Source organism: Narcine bancroftii, chromosome 1 (genome assembly GCF_036971445.1).
Source record: "Narcine bancroftii isolate sNarBan1 chromosome 1, sNarBan1.hap1, whole genome shotgun sequence".
Lineage (NCBI taxonomy): Eukaryota > Metazoa > Chordata > Chondrichthyes > Torpediniformes > Narcinidae > Narcine > Narcine bancroftii.
The window spans coordinates 223,558,807-223,585,058 of NC_091469.1; the positions used below are offsets into that span (position 1 = coordinate 223,558,807).

Sequence of the window (26,252 nt, forward strand, 5' to 3'; positions counted from 1 at the left end):
TTTTTCTTCCAGTGAACATATTGATGAATTAGAATGCTAATATTACATAGCAAGACTGGTCCTTACTTGTGTTTACCTGGTTTCACTGGATTGATGAACTGAGACAATTTCCTGGAATCAAATATCTTGAAGGAGTTCCTGCTTATTGTTGTCTTCCCCCTTTTCCTCTCACATGCCAACTGAAAAGGAAGTGAATCAAGTTGTGGGGCAATTGCCCCATTCTCTACCTACCTGTCTTCACTCTATCCCTCCTCCGACACAGCAGTTAATCGTGTCCATTAAAAAGTTGCAAGTTGACTTTGAGCATCCAAGCCGTATCTCTGATATGTTGATCCACATGCAGCTGCCAACTGAGTGGCTGGAGTATTGGCCACTTACCATCTAAGCAAGAGCATGATTGGCAGAGCCTATTGGAATCATGTGCTTGGTCAAAAAATTGGTACTTACTATAAAATTACTGCTTGCTCTTAATTCCCAAGAGTTGCTACTTTGTGGTCCAAATATAATGCACCTGTGTAGCTGCGGCAAGCAATAATTGAAGTGCATTTGTACATTGAAAACTTAAATACATTTTAAACATACAGCACAGTAACAGGCCATTTTGGCCCACAAGCCTGTACCACTCAATTGACTTACCTGTATCCCCAGTACATTTTGAAAGGTGGTAGGAAACTGGGGCCCCCAGGAAAAACTCACACAGACACGGGGAGAACATACAAAATCCTTACAGACAGCGTGGGATTTGCATCCCGATCGCTGGCACTGTAAAGGCATTGTGCTAATTGCTATGCCAACCGTGCCACCGCATTGTACTTAAGTGTATGACAATAAACTCTGATCATTATACTATGTTAACTGTGGACGGCATGATTGATGTATCAGTTAGTGTGATGCCTTTATAATGCCAGCGATTAGGACTGGCGTTCGAATCCCGTGCTGTCTATAAGGAGTTTGTATGTTCTCCCTATGTCTGTGTGGGTTTTCCCGAGGAACTCCAATTTCCTCCCACCATTCAAAATGTACCAAGAGGACATTTAGGTCAGTTGAGTGTAATTGGGTTGTACAGGCTCGTGGGCCAAAATGGCCTGTTACTGTGCTATATGTCTGAAATTAATTTTAAAATTTAAAATGGGAAGATAAAATTAAAAGTAAATTGCTTTAATGGCTTTGTTTTTAGCCACAAGATTGCAGAAAGCTTGACATATGTAAATGCAGAATTAATTAAAAGATAATGTATTAAATTTTACCATTTGTAATTTGGTTTGATAATGAATTATTAAAAGGTCTGATCTGTGACTAGGGACAGACAGCTGGGAGGGACTGAAAACAGTCCTCTGCAAGAAGTTAAAAAATCCAGAAGAAGTCAGGCAAATGCTCAAAACACTCAAACTACTCTTCAAATCCAATACTAAGGTATGTTAAAGACATCTACTTGGTCTGGAAACTTGGTTTCATTTTTAATCTGTTCTACTATTATTTAAAACTATGTTCTAATGGTACAAAATGTGGTATAAAATTACATCTACTCCATAACTGTGTGTTTCTCTATTCTAATACTTAAATTTTCAAAATTATTCATTCTTTTCTTCTGCTGTCATCCTTCCTCCTCTCTTCTACCCTTTTTTCTTTCCTTCCTTTCTGTTGTCTCTGTGTTCAATCAAGATCTTTTAACTTTTTCTTCTTTCTTTTTTCTTTGGCTTGGCTTCGTGGACGAAGATTTATGGAGGGGGTAAATGTCCACGTCAGCTGCAGGCTCGTTTGTGGCTGACAAGTCCAATGCGGGACAGGCAGACACGGTTGCAGCGGTTGCAGGGGAAAATTGGTTGGTTGGGGTTGGGTGTTGGGTTTTTCCTCCTTTGCCTTTTGTCAGTAAGGTGGGCTCTGCGGTCTTCTTCAAAGGAGGTTGCTGCCCGCCAAACTGTGAGGCGCCAAGATGCACGGTTTGAGGCGATATCAGCCCACTGGCGGTAGTCAATGTGGCAGGCACCAAGAGATTTCTTTAGGCAGTCCTTGTACCTTTTCTTTGGTGCACCTCTGTCACGGTGGCCAGTGGAGAGCTCGCCATATAACACGATCTTGGGAAGGCGATGGTCTTCCATTCTGGAGACGTGACCCACCCAGCGCAGCTGGATCTTCAGCAGCGTGGACTCGATGCTGTCGACCTCTGCCATCTCGAGTACTTCGACGTTAGGGATGAAAGTGCTCCAATGAATGTTGAGGATGGAGCGGAGACAATGCTGGTGGAAGCGTTCTAGGAGCCGTAGGTGATGCCGGTAGAGGACCCATGATTCGAAGCCGAACAGGAGTGTGGGTATGACAACGGCTCTGTATACGCTTATCTTTGTGAGGTTTTTCAGTTGGTTGTTTTTCCAGACTCTTTTGTGTAGTCTTCCAAAGGCGCTATTTGCCTTGGCGAGTCTGTTGTCTATCTCGTTGTCGATCCTTGCATCTGATGAAATGGTGCAGCCGAGATAGGTAAACTGGTTGACCGTTTTGAGTTTTGTGTGCCCGATGGAGATGTGGGGGGGCTGGTAGTCATGGTGGGGAGCTGGCTGATGGAGGACCTCAGTTTTCTTCAGGTTGACTTCCAGGCCAAACATTTTGGCAGTTTCCGCAAAACAGGACGTCAAGCGCTGAAGAGCTGGCTCTGAATGGGCAACTAAAGTGGCATCGTCTGCAAAGAGTAGTTCACGGACAAGTTTCTCTTGTGTCTTGGTGTGAGCTTGCAGGCGCCTCAGATTGAAGAGACTGCCATCCGTGCGGTACCGGATGTAAACAGCGTCTTCATTGTTGAGGTCTTTCATGGCTTGGTTCAGCATCATGCTGAAGAAGATTGAAACTAACTTTTTCTAGTACTGATAGAAAAATCATACACCTGGAACCATTAACTCTTCTTTCTTTCTCCAAATTTTCCCTGTCCTGCTGAATATTACCAGCACTTTTATATTTATTTCTGATTTCTTTCCTGAGCAGCATGGTTGGTGTAATGGTTAACGCAATGTCTTTTCAGCGCCAGCAATTGGAACTTGGGTTCGAATCCCACACTGACTGTAAGGAGCTTGTACCGTTCTTCCCATGTCTGTGTGGGTTTGCCCTGGGGACTCTGGTTTCCTCCCACCTTTTGAAATGTACTGGGGTTAATTGGGTATAATTTGACATCATGGACTCATGTTGTATTGTCTACATTTAAATTTTTAAAAATTCTTTCAAGGGTGGCAAAAGTGTTTAAAGTAGAAATAGGTGAAGTGAATGAATCAATCTGGCACCCAGGTGCTTGATCTGGATGAGGACACTGAGATTCTATCAATATCTGAATCTCAGTGCTATTTTCCAGCTCCTTTTCCTGGCCAATAGATGGTCTGACAAGTAGAATTAATGGTCTGACTAGTGACTAGGACAGGAAACCAGCAATAGGGCACTTATTGGATTGGAAGCATAAAAACGGGAGAAATTAATGACCAGATGAAGGGAAGAGGGTCCAGTTAGAAAGGGGGAGAGAGAGAGAGGGAATTATGGTTTTAGAAAGGTGCAATGTCTGGAAAATAACAGAAGAAAATTAACATAATTACTGGCTGTGATAGTACGGATTCTATCACTGATGTATATATGTGTATATTGTAGTATAGGATGGCTGTGATTGGCTGAGAGTGTAGCCACGCCTACTGGCAGGTCTTAAAGGGTTGCTCCTAGCCAGACCAGGCCATTCTGGACTGGTCAACCTACCTGTGATACGCTCCATTCTTTTGTTAATAAAAACCTTGGTTCGGATCAACACCTCTTTGATTCTTTCGACATGCACTACAATTTTATTAACAAAAAATTTTCTAGGGATGGAGCATATGCTGCGACCGGAACGCCTCAACATTGACCCATAGTCAGCTACTGCCCTGAATAATTTCAAGCACTGGGTGAGGTGTTTTGAGGCTTACCTACAGCACTGACCCTGCCGTCGTGGAGGATAGCCATTGACAGCTAGTATTGATGTCTATGGTGTCCCCGAGGGTCTACGAGAGCATCCAGGATGCAGCCACCTACACAGCAGCCATGAAGGTGCTGAAAGGACTCTGAGCAACCTGTGAACAGGGTCTACGCCCGGTACAAGCTAGCGACCAGGAGGCAACTGCCCGGTGAATCTTGTAGAGCTTACCTCCAAGCACTAACATTACCTGGCAGAACCTGTGCCTGCACAGACAGAACTGCAGCTGAAACCACCGACGATCTCATTCAGAATGCTTATGTGGCAGGGGTCCGATTGAATGAGGTGAGGCAGCGCCTGCTAGAGCACGGGGGAGAAAACCTAGAGGACACGACCCGGATTGTAGACACGATGGAGGCTGCGGCCTTAAGTATGGACGCTTACTCTCAGGTTGGACCCCGTGCTATGAAGTGAGTCGGATGCCTGATCTTAACCCTACTACCCCACGGCCCTCTGATGGCCTGGCTGCCACTGCTACCCTGCCTGATGCGACCCCAAAGTGCTACATCTGCGGGAGGGACAAGCAAGGAAGGAAAACCAGGTGCCAGAAGTGCCTTAAAAATGGCCACTTTGCTGTAGTCTGTCGCTCCAAAATGGCTGCTGCCTAACACAGTTTCTCGTGTGAGGCCCAATCATCATCCCCTCATTCAAACTTCTCTTCATCAGAGCTCTTGTCCAATCACGATGCAGGCACCACGCACAGAAGGGACACTCCACCCTCGCTGCGATGACATTGGCCTGCTTGGACCGCCCACCCGAAACAACAGCCGCCCAAGCCCCGGCCCCAACCCCGATAACGGCCGCCCCACCTCTGACTCAAGTGACGGCCGCCCCAGTTTCAGCTCCGACCTCAGTGACAATCGCCTCAGCTTCGACTCCGGTGACGACTGCCCTGGCCCTGACTTCAGCAACTGCCACTGCCGACCAGGTACCCACCGACACCGCCGACCCAGTACCCACTGCCGTTACCACTGACGACTGCCCGACTGACCTTCACACCGCCGACTGCAAGCAGCGCATCCCAGCACTTACTGTTGGCAGCCTGAGAGCAGCAGCCCCAGCCATTCGCCACTGACAACTCCAGCCCGACTGCTCCAGTGACGTCACCACGCACATGTGGTGCACTTCAGGCCCGATGCTGTGTGACATCATCACGCAAGACTCCACAATCCCCAGCACAGGTTGCTGCATCAGTGACCCTGGAACAGGACTGCCCCCATCCCCTTACAGAAGCGATGGAATTGATTAAAGTGCACGGACACTGTACAAATTATTTGACTCGGAGTCAAATGAGATTTTTATCCGTCCAGACCTGGCCCAATGTAGCGGATTGGTCATTCTCCCCACTGACCAAAAAATTTCATTGGTGACCAGATCACACTCGACTGGGATGAAGGGGTATTGCATGGTGACCCTGAAAGTCCAGGGCATCACATTTACTGATTTTAAGCTGTTAGTCCTCCCTCAACTGTGCGCACCTGTATTGCTGGGATTGGATTTTCAATGCCAGTTCCGAACTGTTTCCCTGCACGATGGGGGGCCCACTCTCCACTCTCTGTCTGTAATCATTCCACCTTGGACGCCTCCTGCCAGCGACGGTTCACACCACCAACCCCTGCGCCCCACGTAGCCTCTCCACCCTCCAAGTCGCTCCTCCAGCACTCTTCGCAAACCTCACCCCTGGCTGGAAACCAGTGGCCACCAAATGCCAGCAGTATAGTTATGAAGGCAGGAAATTTATCACAAGTGAGCTGCGCAGACTGCTGGATGAGGGCATTATCGAACCCAGCACAAGACCCTGGAGGGCACAGGTGGTGGTTGTTAAAAACGGGGAGAAGCTGCGGACAGCCAGATAGTCAACCGCTTCACACTTCTGGACTCATTCCTCCTCCCACAGATGACGGATGTGGTGAATTAGATCACCCAATACTGTGTGTTCTTCACCATTGACCTACGTTCGGCCTATAACCAGCTCCCGATCCACCAAGAAGACCGACCTTTCTCAGCCTTCGAAGTGAACGGGCAGCTTTACCAATTCCTAAGGGTACCCTTTGGGGTCACGAATGGCGTCGCGGTTTTCCAGCGGGAAATGGACCGGATGGTAGACCAGAACGGGCTAACAGCTAATTTTCCGTATCTGGACAATGTCACCATCTGCGGCCCTGACACGGAGGATCATGATGCCAACCTTGAGAAAATTTTTCAGACAGCGATTCGGCTGAACTTAACCTACAATTTCAACAAGTGTGTTTTCTGGACCACTAGGCTCGCAATTCTAGGTGTCATGGTGGAGAACGGGGTGGTAATGCCAGACCCTGACTGCATGCGTCCTCTCATGGACCTGTCAACCCCTCCCACACCCAAAAGGCACTCAGATGTTGCCTGGGCTTCTTTTCTTATTACGCCCAATGGGTTCCACCCTATGCTGACAAGGCATGGCCACTTATCAAGACTGCCTTCTTCCCCCTGTCAACCAAAGCCAGAGCAGCCTTCGACTGCATCAAATCAGACATTTACGAGTCCATTCTATTCCAAGTAGAGAGCGATACACCCTGAACCAGGCCAACTGGCCGGTAGTCTTCTTCTCCAGGACCTTCCAGAGCCCAGAGAGCCGACACTCCTCTGTCGAGAAGGAGGCCCAGGCCATAGTCGAAGTGGTAGGTCGTTGGAGGCACTACCTCACTGGCAGGTGCTTTACACTGCTGACTGACCAATGCGCAGTCTCATTCACGTTTAGCACCACCCAGTGAGGTAAGATCAAGAACTCTCCACCTTCAATTACAACAAACAGTACTGGACTGGAAAGCTTAATGACCTGCCAGACGCACTCTCCAGGGAGACTTGTGCCAACATACAACTGGACAGGCTGCAGAAACTCCAGGAGGAGCTCTGTCATCCGGGGGTTACTAGGTTCGCGCTATTCATTAAAGTCCGCAACCTGCCCTACACGGTCCAGGAGATTCGCTCCATGACCCAAGCCTGCCTGGTGTGCGCTGAGTGCAAGCCCCACTTCTTCCACCCAGAGAACACCCACATCATCAAAGTCACTCAGCCATTTGAATGTCTAAGCATGGACTTCAAGGGGCCCCTACCATTGACCTACATTCTTATGGTGATCGACAAGTACTCTCGCTTCCCGTTTGCTGTGCCCTGCTTGAACATGACTGCCTCCTCAGTCATAGAGGCCTTGCACAGCATTTTGCCATCTTCGGGTACCCCAGTTACATCCACAGTGACTGGGGGTCCTCTTTATGAGTGCTGAGCTGCGGCAGTACCTCAGTTGCTTTGAGCAGGACCACCAGCTATAACCCACACAGTAATGGGCAAGTTGAAAGAGAGAATGCCACCGTCTGGAAAGCGGTCACACTTTCCCTCCAGTCCAAAGGCCTCCCCACCGCTCACTGGCAGGACATACTCACTAGTGCCCTATATTTTATCCGCTCCCTCCTATGCACCACGACAAATGCCAGTCCCCATGAAAGGATGTTCTCTTTCCCGAGAAAATCCAAATCAGGAACAACCATGCTGGCATGGCTCACGGTTCCTGGACCTGTCCTCCTGCGACGCCATGTCCGGTACTCAAAAAACGACCCTCTGGTTGACCGGGTGATGCTACTCCATGCGAACCCTCATTATTGCATACATTGAGTACCTGGACGGGTGGGAGGACACGGTCTCAGTAAGGGGCCTAGCCCAAGCCGGATTGGATCCACATTGCTCCCAACCCAACCTCCTACAAATCCTTCTCCCCTAGGTCATGTGCTTGAACAGAGGGATCAGCACTACCCCACCAGCGGCTGTGGCAACAACTCGGACCAGCCTGTCGACAACACCGTCGGGGAATTGAGTGAGGCAGTGTATTCACCCAATGATCCCGCCAGCGACACGACTCCAGTGGCCCCAATCCCAGCACCACTGCGGTCGTGCTGGACGATCAGGCCCCCCCGACTGTTACTGCCCCTCACCTCCCACCAGTCTTTCTCTCTCCCCCCTTTTTTTTTAAAGCCCCTCCATTCACCTCAAGGTCAATTCTCAAAGAAGGGGTGAATGTGATAATACAGATTCTATCACTGATGTATATATATATATATGTATATTGTAGTATAGGATGGCTGTGATTGGCTGAGAGTGTAGCCACACCTACTGGCAGGTCTTAAAGGGTTGCTCCTAGCCAGACCCATATCATTCTGGATTGATCCACCTACATGTGATATGCTCCAGTCTTTTGTTAATAAAAACCTTGGTTCGGATCAACAAGTTTTTGATTCTTTCGATTTGCACTACACTGCCCACGTGATTGTTCACACTGGGCACCTTTTTAGACTGCAAGTACCTGAGTGGAACAATCCCGGGGGTTGGACGTGCAGTAGAGTGAATGACCAACAACAATTTTTTTTGGTATGACTTGCACTGCAGGCTTCCTCCAAAAAGTTGTCGAGGTCCTGCAGGATAAATCGCGGTTCAGGAATTGACAAAATTCCTGCACGTTCCTTTTTAGACTGCCCGTGTAGTGGTAAAATTTCTCGATTATGGCGTTACATGCCCTCAGTCTAAAAACAATAATAGTGATTATGGGGTGGGGGGGGGGGGTGCGAGAATATAATTGGAAGGGTTGAGAAAACAATCTGAATGGAGAGTGTAAGTTCATAAACAGCAAGAGGGAGAGAACTGTGTTTACAGAAAGCACGGTGCAATCAGGAGGGCTTAGATCAGGACAGAGTGATGGAGAGATTTAATTTGAGAGAGAGAAGCTAAAAAGACTTGCACCAGGGGAATGGAGGCACTTCTGCTTTTGGTACCGACGAGGAAGGCTCCAAATGGTTGCCCCTGTTTCCCTATCCCTGTGGAATTCCTCTGTCTGCCACACAGCGGCAGTCAGCTTTAAATCAGGCCCCCAATTATAATGAAGGCTCAAATTTTATTTTGTTGTGAATATTCAGTGCTGCTGTAAATGGGCAGCAGGCATTTTTTCATCAAAGAAAATCCAAGTAATTTCTAAACTGTGAGAAACTAAAAACTATTGCTAAACCATTACCCCTCCCCATGTTTACTGGTGTGCCCTCCCTCCTTTATCCACCTATTAACTCCTGCCTGTGCGACTGTACTCTTTCCCGCCACCTCCCACCATTTTGTCCAGGCGCCTGCCTACATTTTGTGCACATCTTCATGAAGGGCTCAATCCCAAAACTTTGGTTATGTATCTTTATCTTTGCTACGTAAAGTGCCCACTGTTTGATCTGCTGAGTTCCTCCAGCGTTGTGTTTTTACTAACTACAGTGGAACAGTAATTTTTTTTTTGGAGAACTCGAGTGGTGAAATTATTAAAGGGAATGGAGAAATAAATGATTTACTGGTGGACATCAAGGAAAACTTGTTTTGATATAGATCACTCTTTTTTACATAAATTATTCATTTTAGTTCCAAAATATGTTGCTATATTTAAAAAGCCTTTGCAGGCATTTTCATGAACTTTTAAAATATGCAAATGATGTCATGTTGAAGTGAATTATTTCTTTCTTGAATACTTTAACTTTTCAGTTTAAGAGGATTCGAACTAGTGAAACAAGCAAAAGTTCCTTAATTTGTGAATGTATATCATTTAGAGATGCACTGTAGATTAATCCTATTAGAAGAAGATGATACTATATTGCTTTTCTGGGTAAGTTCCAGTCAGAGTTACAATTGGCTGTCTTCCCTCTCCAAAGAAGTTGGGGCATATTATTTTTGTGTAGAGGCAGCTTATTCATCAAAATGTACTGGCAATGGTTTGTATTCAGTTATTCATACTTGCACAATAGACACAATTGTATCACTTCAGCTTCTAATGAGTGCTTCATAGTCACAAAATAGTAAGTTGCTGTGATTAATTACAATGTTTCTATTTAAAGCAAATGTCTTGATTGTGATACATAGATATTTTCAAAAGGAGCTAGTCTAATGATAATGATCTACAAGCGTTGAATTGAAAAATGCAACTTTTAAATCACTGACCCTGATGTTTCCTTTTAAATTTTAAATAGTAAGAATGTGTCTCCTTCCTTTGCAGTCTCCTGCAAATAAGCTCCCAAATAACTGTACACTTGGGAAAGAAAAAAAATTCAGTGCTGTACATTAACAATTAAGTTTTTACTACTACAACAGATATGTTGACCTTCAGCGTAATTCAGTCTTAAGTTTGTTGCATTTTGGTGGAATTCCTTAAAAAGAAAAATATATACATTTTAGAATAATGGACTAAGTTAGGCTATTTGGGGAAACTGAAAATGATGAAAACAAATTATCCAATGTCTTTTTATTTATATCTCACAGGCAGTTTATTCCAGTGGGATTGACACTCAAAGTGCAAAAAGAAAGGAACAACTTCAAAGTGGTTGCTGTTCATTAAGTCATTTCCTCAGAAACCCTGACTTGGCTGATGTCATCTTTAAAGTGCAAGGTAAGATATCTTTGCAAAGCAAATAAATGCAGATAGATTGTCTACAAATGGGAAAAAAATCCTTGGCCTTTTCAAACTGCATTGTAAAATGGAAATTTCCCCAGAAATTTTCCTGGGAACTCTCCAATGAACCTGTGGTGTGAAAAGGTTGGCCTGAGAATTTTAAACAGATCTGCAGCTGAGCCGCAGCCCTGGTAAATTTTCCCAGACTGCCCTCTTCCTACGGTGTGAAGAGCCAATGGCCAAGCAGGGAAGCCTTGTGATTGTACTGATAATAACCACACCAGCAATGTGAGTATAAGACAGCTTTAACAAATTAATATGTACACTAAGAGGTTTCTGCAAGACAAACCTGGAAGGTAAGACTGTAGCTCTGGACTGCTTTATATACAAGGTCACCGGGATGACCCCTGGTGACCTAGTGGTGTAATTACATTTCACCACATTCACCTCCCCTTAAAAAATTGTTATCCACCCCCCCCCCCCCCCCCACAGCTTTCCTTCCCTTGTATGTACGTTCATAAATCCAAAATTTTTCGTGGCTTCCGTTGCTTTCTGGATTTCCTCAGTAGTGGTATAGAGGTGGGGAGTGTGGTCTACCTTTTGGCCTTTCTTGGTGGAGGTGTGGGAGTGGGAAGTACTGGTTGGTCATGTGGGCTGGGGATCCTCTTGTATGGGATTAGGTCTTGCCATCAAGTCTAGGGTAGTGATATTTTGTGGGGCCGGGCATACCCAGGGTCCTGATTTTCGAGGTGGGTGGTATAGTCATCTGGGGTGACTCGATGGATGACTGTTCTAGTGACTGCTGCTGCGCTCCTTGTTGATCTGTAGACATCTGTGTTTCCTCTGCGTTGTTCACACATCCGGCCGGCACGAGATCCCTGCTGGCCATCAAGTCTTCTCTTCCATCTGGGAATGTGATGAAGGCGTACTGAGGGTTTGCATGCCTCAAGTCCACTTGATCCACCAGTGGGTCCACTTTGTGGGTCTGCAGTGCTTCCGGAGGAGAACAGGTCCTGGTGTCATCATCCATTGAGGCAGCACTATGCCCGTCGTAGCTTTCCTTGTGAAAGAAAAGATACGGTCATGTGGGGTCATGTTAGTGGCAGTACACAACAAAGAATGTATAGAGTGTAGGGCTTCTGGCAACACTTCTTGCCATCTAGTAACAGACAGGTCTTTTGCTTTAAAGGTCATGAGGACCATTTTCCAGAGAGTGTGATTTTCCCTTTCAACTTGTCCATTCCCCCTGGGATTGTAACTTGTAGTGCAGCTGGTAGCAATCCCTCTCGTGCAGGTACTGTTGTACTTCTGCACTCATGAATGCAGCACCCCTGTCTGTGTGTATATAGTTCGGGTACCCAAATATGCTGAAGATGGGTTGGAGGCATTTTATAACAGTGGCTGCTGATACATCAGAACACGGGATTGTGAAGGGGAAACGGGAATATTCATCTATCACGTTTAGGAAATAGACATTTCTATTATTGGACGGGAGCAGGGCTTTAAAATCGAGGCTGAGGCGCTCAAAGGGTTTGGTAGCTCTTATCAGGGTGGTTTTGTCTGGTCAGTAAAATAGCGGTTTGCATTCCGCACAGATGTAGCAGCTCTTGTTCACTGACCTCACTTCCTTGAATGAAAATGGGAGGTTTTGGGTTTTAATGAAGTGAAACAGTCTAGCGACCCCTGGGTGGCCCAGCTCATTGTTCAAGTTCTGCAACTGGAACGTGTGATTAAGGATGGCACAAGTGCCTCTGGACAGTGCATCCAGGGGCTTGTTGAGTCTCCCAGGGCAGTATAGAATGTTGAGGTTAAATGTAGACAATTCTATCCACCAGCACAGGATTTTGTTGTTGTTAATTCTCCTCCTGTTCTGGTTATCGAACATAAAAGCCACAGACTGTTGGTCCGTGATGAGGGTGAAGTGTTTGCATGCCAGATAATGTCGACAGTGCCTTACTGCTTCCACAATTCCTTCTCTACTGCTGAGTGTCTTACTTCTGACCCCTGTAGGGTTTGCGAGAGAAAGGCCACCGGTCATCTGTCTTGGTTTAGGGTGGCTGCCAGAACCACATCGGATGCATCCGTTTCTACTTGAAATGGGATCGACTCATCTATGGACCGCATGGTAGCTTTAGCGATATGGTCCCTAATGTCCCTGAATGCTCTGGTGGCTGCTGGGCACAGTGGGAAAACTGAGGCTTTTATAAATGGGCGGGCCCTGTCGGTGTAGTTGGGGATCCATTGGGCATAGTAAGTCAACAGCCCCAAACACCTTTTTAGTGCTTTCAGCATGTGTGGCACTGGGAGGTCTAGGAGAGGGTGCATACGAGCTGGGTCTGGGCTGATTTCCCCATTCTGCACTATGTAGCCCAGGATTGGCAACTTCCTGGCGCTAAAGATGCAGATTGCCACGTTGTCTAAGTAGGGGAACACTGCTTTCAGTTGGAACTCATCTACTATTTGGTCCATTTCTCTCTGAAACTCCATTGGTGACACCGAAGGGAAGTCGCAGAAATTGATACAGCCTGCCATCTGCCTCAAATACTGTGTAAATGTGATCGCTGTTTCTAATGGGCAGTTGGTGGTATGCTGCCTTCAGGTCTATGGTGGAGAACACCTTGTACTGTGCAATGTTGTTGACCATGTCTGCTATGCATGGCAGGGGATAGGCATCTATTTGTGTAAATTTGTTGATTGTCTGGCTGTAATCCACTATCTATTAAGCAATTTACCCTCCCATCATTAATTTTGATGCACACAGTGGTGTCAGATAAATTGTGTGGACTCGCCTGATGCATGCGTAGGGAAGCAAGTCTGGTGTGTCCTTCCATCTGATAGTCATATTCAACTCCTGAAGACTGTGTCCTCTGCTCCATAGCATTTGTCCAAGATGGCCGGCTGCACATGGCATTCTTCTTCTTCTGTTTGTCTGTGGAGAAAGAAGATCTTTCCCACCTCTCATTAGCATGAGAATGGGCCTTGGGGCTTCTGCAGACTTTTGCATAATGTCCACATTTTCCACAGTTGGAACAGACATTTTCTCTGGCAGGGCAGAGGGCTCTGGGGTGCTTTCTTTGTCCACAGAAAAAGCACTTGGGACCCTCAAGGTGCTGCTGCTGTTGTGAATTCCTGTGAGGCAACATACTTTTCTTTTTGTGGGGCTAGAGAGTCCAGCAGTATGACGTTTGTCCCAGTCCCAGGGTCCTGTGAGTACTCCTCCAATTCTTTCCTGGTGCTTTCTAAAGCTTCTGCAATAGTCTCTGCCTCTTCTAGCCCCACCATTCCTTTCTCCAGCAATCGATGTCTCGTCTCAGTGGACCGTATGCCCGCAACAATTCTGTCCCTAATAAGGTCCTCCGTATACTCCTGAGCTGATACTGCTTTAAAGTTGCAGCCTCTCGCCAGGTCTTTCAGAGAGAGTATAAAGTCTCTGGCGGACTCCCCTACTTGTTGTGACCTGGTCATGACCCTGTACCGGGAGTGGAGTTCTCTATGCCCCTTACTGTAATGCCTCTGTAAAATGCTCATTGCCTCTTGGGAGGACCTGGCATACTGTATAAGGGAGTAAGGGTGGTCTCCCAGCTGGGCTAACAGCAGCATTAATAGCTCTTTATCCGATGCCTCAGCACCCTCCACATATTTCAGAAAGCATCTCTGCCAGCGGCCAAAGTGCATGCCAGCTCTGGGTTTTCTGGGGTTGAGCTCCAGCCTGTCTGGTCGCAGCACATGGCTAAGCCACAGTCTCTGGTCCCTTAGGTGTATCAATGGTTGACCCTGGGGTACTGGGAGCTGCTGGTAGAGTCTCTGTGGGGCTTGTGTCTGCTGGAGGAGTAACCTGGGTGCTTGGGGCTGTTGGCTGAGTCTCTGGCTTTGGGACATTTGCAGTGGGCTTACTCCGTGGTACTGGGGAAACTGCTGCTGGGGGAGTGACAGTAGTGGTGTCTGCTTTCCCTGGCTCTGGTGTGGTTGGGAATTCTGCACATACCTGGGGATCGGGAGCACGACTTGTGGAGATCCTTCCACCCGCAATTGTAGTGGCCCCTTTCTGATCGGACCGGGGTTTAGGGTCAGCGGCACCTGTACCGGCGAACCCACAGGGAGGCATGGCTCTTGCCCGTTTCTTACCTGCCCTATCATACTTCTGTGGTCTTACTTGCATTCCACCACAATTCCAATATAGTGGTTCCTCACCATCTCTGACCTTGGAAGCACGTGCATGCTAGTCGTCCCCAGATTCCATTCCTCAGGAAGAGTCTCCAGGTGGTTGGGAATGCATGTTGGAGCAGAAGCAGCTTCCATCCTAGTAGCTATCATATTAGTTTATTAAATTGTACTGACAATAACCACAACAGCAGTGCGAGTATAAGACAGCTTTAATAAACTAATATGTACACCAAAGGTCTTGTCTCTCTCCAAGACAAACCTGGAAGACTAGACTATAGCTCTGGACTGCTTTATATACAAGGTCACCGGGATGACCCGTGGTGACCTAGTGGTGTAATTATATATCACCACAGTGATGCCAGTGCTTGTGTGTTTCATCACGTAGGCAATTAAAATATACTTACCCCCTGACAACAGTGGGCCACTTCAGCACGTTGCACAATGTGTCCTTGTTAACCATAGTCCCTCACGCAGATGTATTTCCCCAAGTGGTTCCAGCTGTGTGAGGGATTATGGAAAACAAAGTCGGCTATTCATCCCGCATTGTGCCATCGTCGTGATGGGCCAAAGCAGCCCTGAAGTGGGTGGGCTGGGAAAGTAACCAACCAATGGATGGCCAGGGTTGGGAGTGGGAGAAAGAGCAGGCCAATGAGCAACCAACCTACTGATGGGAGGGAGGGAGCAGGCAGGCAAGTGACTGACTGTCAGCTGTGGGGTGAGCTGGGGAGAAGGAGCAGGCAGGCGAGTGACTGACTGACCGACAGATGGCCAGGGGAGAGGGAGAGGGAGTGGGCAAGCAAGCGGCCGACCTACAGAAGACTGGGAGGGAGTGGGCAGGTGAGTGACCGACTGACGGACAAATGGGAGGGAGGGAGAGGGCAGGTGAGAGAACAATGGACAGGCGGGGAGGGAGCAGGTGGGTAATCAATGGATGGGGGGGGGGGCTTGCTCTTATTTCTGTGAGTGTGAAACACATCATCGGTTGGGGCGGGACTCCCTTTAAATTTCCAGGGAGGGCAAATTTCCAGGAACTTGGACCACAATGTGAAAGGGCTGGGAGGTCCTAATTCCTGAGAATTTCTACAGGACAAAGTAGGGTCACCGCTTACCTGCAGTGTGAAAACATCTAGTTTCTTGCAGATGTTGTCTGACCTGTTGAATTTCTCCAGGATTTTCTGTCTTGAGTACAGCTTTCATTATTCACAGAGGCAGTAAAAATGTTAGAGTAACTTAATTTTCTTTTTAAATGCTACATATTTATACATTGTAAAGAAATGCTTGTAATCAATTAATCATATCTCCTGAGACATCAAATATAAAATATTACTTTTCGAAATATTAAAGAAGTATGTTATGAGAAGCTGGGAAACAATTAGGAAAAGCAGATTTTAAGAAATCAGCAATGAAATTGTGTTAGTATCTGCTATATTTTATTCCTAATGTAATTATATGACTAACAATGCTGCAGAAAGTATTAAATAACATTTCCTATCTCTCAGGAAATGTTTCTCACTCCAGAAAAGTCAGCAAATCATCTCTTTTTTGTAGCTGTGATTGAAAATACAAAATACTTGGAGAAATTTGTGAGGAATGTTTTTCGATGCAGGAAGTGTGGGGAGTCAGAGGGCAGTTTACACCTCCTTCAAATGCCATCATTCATTAGGACAGAAGCAGGCATTCATCCCACCATTTCAAAGTGCAGAGAAACAAAAACTGCAGAATGTGCTGATACAACCACCAGCCTACTGCAGGGGGCGATCTCTGTACCTGCAGGAAGACCACCTAAGGGCTGACTCCACCTGGCCGGCTGTCAATCAGCCGACCCGAATATAGACCTGAGCCTGCCCCTCCTGGGCCAGTCACAGGAGCCACCAAGTCTTGAACTGGTGTTCAGACTTTTACTGGAATAAAGTCTGTTGTACAGACTTGCTGCTATCTTAGTGCACTACACAGATGCTGCAATCTTGTGCGACTGGAGGGACTCAGCGGGTCAGGTAGGATCCCCGGAGAGAAATGGTCACTCAAGTATTTTGGGTCAGTATCCTTTATCTAGATTAAAGTGGGGAGGAGACAGCAAGCATAAAAAATGGATTTGGGGTGGGGTCCAAGAATCGATAGGTACGGGAAAAATAAAGGCAGGTTTGTGAAGAGACAGATTGAGGAAGAGAGGGGTCAGGGCAGGCATAAGGGAGTATGATTTGAGAAAAGTAGAATAGGAGCAGGTAATGGAAGAACCACAGTCACCTTGAATCAGAAACAATGTCTACTCCTCACTGACAGCACCTAATAACATGAATACACCTGGGATTGATCTCAGAACCTAAGCAGGCACAGGCCTGGTCAGTACTTGGAGGGGAGGCTGCGTAGAGACACCAGGTGCTGTAGGTTTCTGTGAGGGACGCTGGACAAGATGGGGACTCTCTGTCCGCCTTACTTCAGACAAAAGTTAAAGAATTTCATGTATGTTACATTCTAAATGTAGTATTGTGTGACAAAAATGAACCTTTGGGGACAGAGCACAATGGTGAAGGGGAAGGAGATGGACTCACAACTCTCCCGTGGGATTAAAATACAAAGCCCAAAATAAAAATTAATTTTAATTTTAAAATATATTAAAATCCTCTGGAATCTACCTGGAAGCTGTTGGATATGACAACTGGAGGAAGGAAAGCAGCAAGAGAAGAAAATTGTAAGTAAAGACACTAAGAAAATCGAAGAAGAGTGGCCTACCTTATAGTTGGAGCCTGGGCCTTAAGTTCCGAAGCCCCCGCGAATAACTTGAGCGATGACTGTCTATTTTCAACTGAAGCCAGCACCACTTCTCAAGGATACTGGGGAAGATGATGCCGGATAGATCCAGATGTCCCCTGAAGAATATACTAACCTTGCGCGCATGCATGGAGGTCGAATATGCTCTTGAATAGTTGCTTCATAGCACCATTTCCAGTAGTGCTGGTGGAATGAAGGAACTGCAGACAGATATACCAGATATCCAAACATGCCATAGCTGTCAGGAGTACCTGCAGTTTTGACAGCTGGTGATCAAGAGAAGAAGGGAAATCAAGGAGAATCAGATCAAGATGAAGAGGATCAAGAAGATGGAGAGGAAATACCAGGGGCTTCGGGTCTTGGAAAAAAAGAACCAAATAGGAAAGATCTTTACTTGCTAATAATGTCAATATCAAGTTATGAGCTGATATTAAAGATGTTAGATCTGATATGAATGAGGTTAAAAGTGAAGTGTTGAAGAATGCTTCAAAAATGAAGTTAAAGCAACAATCCAAAGAGTTGATTTGGATCTGTAGATGGTTAAAAATATATGGGCATCTACATGGATAGAATTGAAAGGGTCTAAAATTCAGATATACTCTGGGGGAAGAACAGAGAAAAGAAATGATGGATAAGATTGATATACTGGAAAGTCAAAGTAGACAAAATAATGTTAAGATTATTGGCCTTAAAGAAGATTTTGAAGGAACGGTGACCCTGTGGAATTTTTTACAGAAATGTATTCCTGGAATCTTGGGGGAAGAAAATTGAAGAATATTATTATGTACTAGAGATGTAAAGAAATTTATTTCAGAGATGTATAAATTATTACAAAAGAAGGCTTTAAAAGGAGTTCATAAATCAAGACATAAATGGGAGGTAGATTTAAATAAGCAAATAGATGAACGTAGATGGATTCAAATATGTAGAGAGAGTATGAAAAGTACAATCATTGTGAGATATCGGTTTGCTCAATATAACTTTATTCATCAGTTATGTTTAACACCACAAAAATTACATGATATGAACTAAACATATTCAGATTTATGTTTTTAGATGTGGACAAGAGTTGGTACTTTTTTTTGCACTCAACTTGGCAGTATACCACAATTAAACTTTTCTGGCTTGAAATGGGTAATTTATTAGAACAAATAACGAGTAAAATTCAACAGGATCATATGTTATTTTCACTGGGAGATATTAGAGGGATTGAACCTAAATTAAAACTGAATATGTATCAAGTAAAAATTTTTCAAATTGTTTTGGCAATAGCTAGAAAAAAGTATTGCTATAACTTGGAAGTGTAGTGGGCTGGGTCAACCCCACACATGATGGGCCGAATCGCCAAAGTGAACAGCCAGCGCACCAGAGCACAGAGGCTTTCCCCCCACCATGCAGAAGTTCCAGGCTGCAGGAGCGTGTTGCTAGGGGAACAGCCAGGCCTCACAGCAGCATTATTGACATCACTCCCGTGAGTCTGTCGCCCCCCCCCAAAAAAGGAACTTTCGGGGTTTGAGTAAACAGCAGTTACTGGTTTACTTGCTTGGTGTGGACAGCATTTATTTCAGCAGCTCTGCCTTTAGCGGTGCTACAGAAGACTGATGATGATTTAGGAATGGACAGATGACATGCAGAAGTTCGGAGTTGTATGGCACTTGAAAAAATTACTTATAATTTAAGAGATAAGTATCATGCATTTTGTAAAATATGGACCCCGTATTTACAAAGTGTTGGTATTAAAATTGAAATGAATCTTAAATAATCCCTTTCTCTTATCTCTCTCTCTCTCTCTTATTTAAAGGTATCAGAAAGTGAAGTACTCCTTTTGTGGTTTTTCTGTCCCTCTTTTTCTTTTTTTGTTTGTAGGGGATGGGGGGGAGGGGGATCAATAGGAAGATTTTCTTTTTCAATTTCTTTTTACTTTCTTTTCTTTTTTATATAAATACCACCTGTATTTGAATTAAGCTTGAAATATTGTAATATGTTTGCTTAGTGGTTTTATTTTAATTAAAGTTTATAAAAAATAAAATAAATATAATGGAACCTTTACCTTTACAATCAACATAGCCGCACTAACCCCTCCCCCCAATATTTTTTCCGGACACCTGCCTACATTTTGCTCATACCTTGATGCTTGAAATGTTGGTTGTGTCTCTTTATCTTTACTCAGTTTACCCTGCTGTGATTCCAGCATTGTATTTTTACCTCAAGGATGTGTGCTTATCCCACTGCTCTACTCACTCTACACCCATGACTGTGTGGCTAGGCGCAATTCAAATGCCATTTACCATGAGTGTTGTCAGAATCACAGATGACAATGAGGAATTGTACAGGAGTGCAATAGATCAGCTGGTTGAGTGGTGTCACAACAACCTTGCACTCAACATTAGCAAGACTAAAGAACTAATTGTGGACTTCAGGAGAAGATAAACCAGTCCTCATCGAGGGATCAGCAGTGGAAAGGGTCAAGAACTTCAAATTTCTGGGTGACAACATCTCTGAAAATCTTACTTCTTTATTGCATTGACATGGATGCTCTAGGATAGATACCGTAGGATGAACACATAGGCTCCTGACTCCCTTGAGAAATTAGATTAAAAGTTTTAAATAAGTACTGTTTCAAGTTTAAAATATTTTAGAAGTATACTTAAACCTCCTTACCTTTGTCCTATGATGTCTCCAAAAAAGAAAAAGTGATAGCGATGAGATCGGGAACCTGACGGGAAGATAAGAAGAAAAAATAACTTGGGCCTACCTTGACATCGAAGCAGGTTGCTGGACTTCATTCTTCCTCCCGACTCGGTGATTGCTCAGGAGGGGACTCCTGTCGGCACCTCCCCACTGCTATTGTGGAGAGATGGCATCAGTGGAGAACTCATAAGTGTGTCACGCATGTGCGGTGCGACGAAATCTAGAGCACTACCAGGAGTGCAGCAGTCCCTTGGATGAAAGTTGGGGACCTCGACTTCTGCACAAGTGGAGGAAGAGTCGGGTACAAGAGAAGGCTCTTCAGCTGAAGATGAGGAAGAGGGGATACAAGAGGAGGTAATGGAGGAAATTAAATTTGGATCTTATATTAAGAAAGAGGACTTATCCATAATGTTAATGGAACAATTTAAAGTAATGAAAGGGGGAAATGAGAGAATTAAAGGAAGTTGAGACTGAGATTAAAGCTGAAATTAAGGAGATGAAAGATAAAATATTGGACGTGGTTAATAAAATGAAGAAGAGTTAGAGAAATTGGAAGAAACAATTACTAAAATGCAAAATGTTGAAGAAAGGGTAACTAATGTGGAAGATACAACAAATGGTTTAATTACATTAATTGAAAAACTTTCTGATAATGTGGATGTTTTGGAGAATTTTAGGAGAAGAATTAATATCAAAATAGTGGGTCTGTTAGAAAGGAAAAAGGCCCAGATGTGACTCATTTCTTTTTAGATTGAATTCCTAAAATATTTGGAGGAGATTACTTTGAGAAAAAGATTGAAATTGAAAGAGCTCATAGGGCCCTGAAACCTAAGCCTCTACCTAATCAAAAACCATGTTCTATAATAATAATGTTTCTGCATTATCAAGATAGAGAGGAGGTTTTGAATCTTGATGTGAAAAATGTGAAGGAACAAGAAGGTCCTTAGTTATGGGAAAGGGTTAGGATCTTGTTTTACCCTGATTTGAGTGAAAATTTGTTGAAGAGAAGGAAATAATTTAATACTGCTAAGAAGATGATAAAGGTTACAAGTTTGTTCTTCGATACCCTGCTACCTTGAAGATCTTTGTTCCGGGACAACAGAATATATTTTTTACAAACTTTGCTCAAGCAGAAGAATATGTTCAGTCTACCTCAAGCTCAACCCTTAGTTACCACAGACTTGATGCAATTAACTAGTTTTTCTTTCTTTGATTGATTTCATAATTGAGATAGAAGAATTTGGTGATTACGTTCTTTTTATGTTGATCAATTGAATTAAGTGATTAAAGCTTATATATTGAATATACCAAGGGATATGGGATGAGTTGGAGGTGTTGGTTTCTACAGGATTTTGTGTGTGTGTGTGTGTGAGAGAGACTGGTCACAAGCCGTAAAATGGAGGTTCTTATTCAAGAACCCCTAGTACATTTTGAATGGTGTGAGGAAACCGGAGGGGAGAACGTACAAACTCCTCACATTTTTGATATTTATTTGCCAACTGCCAGTCTGCCTGGTGCTATCTGCCACAGATACTCTCCAGTGCCTTGAATCTAAATTCTGTGCCTTAAATCTCAAAGGCTTTGAACCAGTTTCCCCCATGGTGAGCAATGCATTTCATGACTATTTTGTCAATATGTATAATTTTGTTACTGAAATATAAAAAAGATAAATTAACTAGAATTAGAAACACGAGTGATGACAACTATAAACCCAGGTATTTATTCTCTACATTGTGGTGTTCTCTGCATCGGAGAGACCGGTTGCAGATTGGGAGATCAAGCCTCTGAGCACCTCCTTTCCGTCTGCAACAACACCGACCTCTCAGTGCCAACCATTTCAATTCTGAGTCACACTCCCAGACTCGCATGTCTGTCCATAGCCTTACGTACTATCCCACCCTGACTACCCGCAGATTGGAGGAACGACACCTTATTTTCTGTCTGGGCACCCTCCAGTCAGATGGCATTTGTATGGACTTCCCTGTTTTCTACTAAACTTGCTCGCCTTTTCTTTGCTCTCCCCCTTTCCTGTCTTTCCAGTTCTCCCCTCTCTTCCCCCTTATCCACCCAGCCATCCTCCTTTCTCCACCTATCATATCCTGCCTTTGCCACCCCTCACCCTACCATTTTGCTCGGATGCTTTCCAGAATTCTCTCATGCCTTGATGAAGGCCTCAAGCCCAAAATGTTAGTTATATACTGCTGAACTTCTTCAACCACGGTGTCTACAGATCTTTGTGATTTACTTCTATAAGGCCAAGGAGTTCCAGCCCTTAGTTGTGGTCAGATTACTTTTCCTGTTCAATGGAGCTCTCACATTGATTCAAAATTTTTGATCAAGATTATTATTTCCTGCAATAAATATGTAGCTTAAGTTTCGCCTCTCATTTGTAAGTGCATCTACTCATGAATATTACCTATCTTAAGAAATTTTAAACTGCATTAGCGCCTCAAAATCATTTATTGCCACAAAAATTTTAAATATAATGTGCGTGAAAGCTATTTTTTGAAAATTTATAATGAAGAACAATGTTGCAGGTATTTTTTGAAAAACTGTTAAAGATTAAATTGCAATTTGACCCAGAAATGTTTTTGCTGTGTTATATTGTATCTTTAACTGGTTTGGGGTTGGACAAGTTTCAGATGGCTTTTGTTCGTTTAGCATTGGCGGTAGCACGGAAATGTATCACGATTACTTGGAAAGATAATGAAGAAGTAAACATAGCTCATTGGCATGATGAATTGAGATCATGTATTTATATGGAGAAAATAACATATTATTTGCATGATAATTATTCTTTTTTTGTTCAGATGTGGTCACCCTATTTGGAATATATGGGTTTAGAAATACCTTAAATCTTTTTATCATAAGTTTGAGATATCACACAGTCTATGTATGTAATTAATTGATATGTTCTTTTTTACTCCCCTTGCAGGGCTTGCTGAGGTTGGGGGGGTGGAGGGGTGGGTTTGGATTTTTTTTAGTTTATTTTGTTATATATATGTATTATTCTTTATGTATTTTGAAAATTTTAAATTAAGGTTTTTTTTTAAAAAGAACAATGTTGCACCAAGTGAAATATTTTATTTGCTTTAATTTTGTGGTTTGGTTTTTTCTCCAGGTATCTCCATATATGCTCACAAAGCAGTACTGGTGGCCCGTTGTGAGGTAATGGCTGCAATGTTTAGCGGAAACTATGCTGAAACAAAAGCATATCACGTTCCTATTCATGGTGTTTCCAAGGAAACCTTCCTCTTTTTTTTGGAGTACCTGTATACTGATTCATGCTGCACAGGTGAGGAATCAATTCTGTAGAAGTAGACGGAGTGATTTGCAAGAAAATAACAACGTGATCGATCTGTTTCCAAATGTGACAAATATTTAACTTCAACTTTATTTACGAGATATGAATATAATACTGAGTGGACTATTGGTCAGAAATCAGATGAACAAGATCGCTGACACAAACAAGTCAAGGACTCCATCAACAGTCCAGCCACAGTTAACATTAATTTTGTTTCTTTCTCCGCATATGCTGTACTTTTGTTTTTTCTAGCCTGCTACCAAATGAATTACTGGTGGAATTCATTTGTCTCTTATTACTTCATCCCCAAAGTTAACCATTGATGTAGGAACCACATTGGCTCAATATCCAAGCAATACCAATGTATTCACTGATACTTCCTTTCTAAGATATAGAGGCACAGTTAATATTACTGCATGATTTAAAAAAAAAATGAGATGGATTGAGAACAGGTTGAGTACCCCTTAACTAAAAACCTGAAATGCTCCAAAATCCAAATCTTTTTGATGTCACAATTGGAAATTCCACACCTGACCTCATTTGCCCATGTGGGGCTCTCATGCTTCGTTGGCACCAGTATGTTACTAACCATCGTCACCATCAGACAAAAACCAATGTTAATGAGGCAGATGTTTCTGGATTAAACATTTAAAAAAGCCATCCAGCAGAATTTGGTGTTTGGTGCTGCATTTATCTTCTTTGTAAGCAGAGAGCAAGATTTTTTTGGAAAGTACAACACATATTTTCATGTGAAATCTGAAATTCATCTCCTCCTAAAATGCCATGTTTGAGTGTAACATGACCAGTAACATTATTGTGTTGGAAAAATAACATACAGTGTACTGTAACCTTTTGATCAAAACACATCATAGGTGGAGACTAAAAAGCCTGGCGTTGTTTGTTGTTGTTGTTTAACAGCTGATACAAGTGTCTGCTGATGCTACTGTACTGCTTAGTTATCCTAAACATATTATTCCAAAATCTGAAACACTTCTGGTCCCACACATTTCGGATAAGGGTACTCAACCTGTGCCTTAAGAATGCAGGCAACTCAACCTCCCATGATACAACCATTGCAAATCATGACCTAAAAATTCAAATATATGTTGAAAATTGCTCTCATGAATCTTGCGTGAAAAAAGTAAATAAACAGTAACTCTCTTGACTTGAACCCACCACAGATGATGCACCATAATGTGGACTATTTTCTCGGAACACAACCCCATGTAGCAAGGGTGTCACACTTGTGGTCTTGTGACCTGGTGTAATGTAATTGGAAGTTTCTTAAAGGTAGTTTCAAGCAATGGTGATATTGGGAGCTTCAAGAGACCCGCAATAAATGGCATTTGGCCACAGGAGGTGCTGAAGGATTGGATAATGGCAAATGTGGCACCCTTGTTTAAAAAAGGTAATGGGGAGAATCCTGGGAGTTATAGACCAATGAGTCTTACGTCAGTGGTGTGAAAACTATTGGAGAGGATTCTTAAGTATGGGGTTTATGAGCATTTGAAGATGTACAGTCTACTCAACGATAGAAGGGCAAGTCATACCTCTCTAGCCTAATTGAGGTTTTTGAGGAGGTAACAAAGGAAAATGATGAAGGTAGAGCAGTGGATGTGCTCTATATAGATTTTATATGGCATTTGACATTCCCTATGGGAGATTGGTTCAGAAAGTCATGAGGCATGGGACCCACGAAAGTTTGGCTGTGTGGATTAAAAATCGGATTGCATGTAGAAAGCAGAGGGTAGAAGTGGACAGAAAGTATTCTGCCTGGAGGTCAGTGACTGGTGGAGTTCCACAGGAATCTGCTCTGGGACCCCAGCTCTTTGTGATTTTTTTAAAAAAAATAAATGACCTAGATTAAGAAGTGGAAGGATGGGTCAATAAGTTTGCAGATAATGTGAAGGTTGGAGGAGTTGTGGAAGGTTGTCCTAAGATATATATATATATATATATATATATAGGATGCAGAGTTGGGCGGAAAAGTGGTAGATGAAGTTCAATCCAGATATATGTGAGGTGATGCAGTTTGGAAAGTCAAACCAGAAGGCTGAGTACAGGATTAATGGTCATATATTATCAGTGTGGAGGAACAGAGGGACCTTGGGGACCACATCCATACATCTCTCGAGGTTGCCGTCTAGGTTGATAGGATAGTTAAGAAGGCCTATGGGATGCTGGACTTCAAAAATAGGGGGATTGAGTTCCAGAGTTGAGAGATCACATTGCAACTCTACAAATCTCTGGCAAGACCACACTTACAGTATTGTGTTCAGATCTAGTCACCTCATTATCGGAAGCTATGGAGAGGGTTCAGAGGAGATTTAACAGAATATTGCCTGGATTAGAAAATAAGTCTTATAAGGCAAGGTTAACAGAGCTGGAACTTTTCTCTTTGGAGCAAAGAAGGATAAGAAGATATTTAATAGAGGTCGACAAGATTCTGAGAGGCACCTTTTTCCCAGGACAGGAATAGCAACACCAGGGGAGATCTCTACAAAATGAAGGAGTGGGGGTAAGTTTAGGGGAGACATCATTTTTAATGCACAGTGCATGGAATGCCTTGCCAGGAGGTTAAAACATTAGGGGCATTTAAGGGATTCTTAGTGAGGCACATGGATGAAAGAAAATTGGGTATTATGAGGTAGGAGGGTTTAGATTTTTTTATGGTAGGAATATATAGGTCGGCACAATATCGAGGGTTGAAGGGCCTGTACTGTGCTGTAATGTTCTAATATGCAAAATTACCCAGCTTTGTCCTCTCCACATAATGCAAGAAGCTTTCATCCCAACTAATTACTGTTCCATCTGTCTTATCAGCAAAATAATGAAATATGTAGTCTTTACCATCAAGTGGCATATTACCAATGAGCATCATGCCGTAAATTGGTAATGTATGAGGACCA

At 43.8% G+C, this 26,252-nt stretch overlaps 2 protein-coding genes across 5 annotated transcripts in view; one reads left to right on the top strand and one right to left on the bottom strand.

Annotated features, from left to right (window-relative positions):
• rhobtb3 (Rho related BTB domain containing 3) overlaps positions 1 to 26,252 on the top strand; it is a 181,528-nt gene that overhangs the window by 138,395 nt on the left and 16,881 nt on the right. For all 3 annotated transcript variants that reach the window (XM_069891828.1, XM_069891846.1, XM_069891837.1), the window contains 3 exons: positions 1,301 to 1,413; positions 10,286 to 10,412; positions 23,161 to 23,334. In XM_069891828.1, coding sequence (XP_069747929.1) covers positions 1,301 to 1,413; positions 10,286 to 10,412; positions 23,161 to 23,334 — 414 coding nt within the window. The remainder of the gene's footprint in view (positions 1 to 1,300; positions 1,414 to 10,285; positions 10,413 to 23,160; positions 23,335 to 26,252) is intronic.
• LOC138739554 (uncharacterized) lies at positions 10,874 to 20,198 on the bottom strand. Of its 2 annotated transcripts, XM_069891868.1 has the most exons (4): positions 20,104 to 20,198; positions 15,689 to 15,769; positions 14,984 to 15,077; positions 10,874 to 14,722 (listed from the first exon to the last, which is right to left on the bottom strand). In XM_069891868.1, exon 4 carries the CDS (start codon positions 14,550 to 14,552, stop codon positions 13,518 to 13,520), a length of 1,035 nt encoding a protein of 344 aa, XP_069747969.1. In that variant the 5' UTR covers positions 14,553 to 14,722; positions 14,984 to 15,077; positions 15,689 to 15,769; positions 20,104 to 20,198; the 3' UTR covers positions 10,874 to 13,517. The 2 variants fall into 2 exon arrangements, with proteins under 2 accessions (XP_069747969.1, XP_069747959.1); XM_069891858.1 differs by lacking the exon at positions 20,104 to 20,198 and having other exon boundaries at positions 10,874 to 15,077; positions 15,689 to 15,876.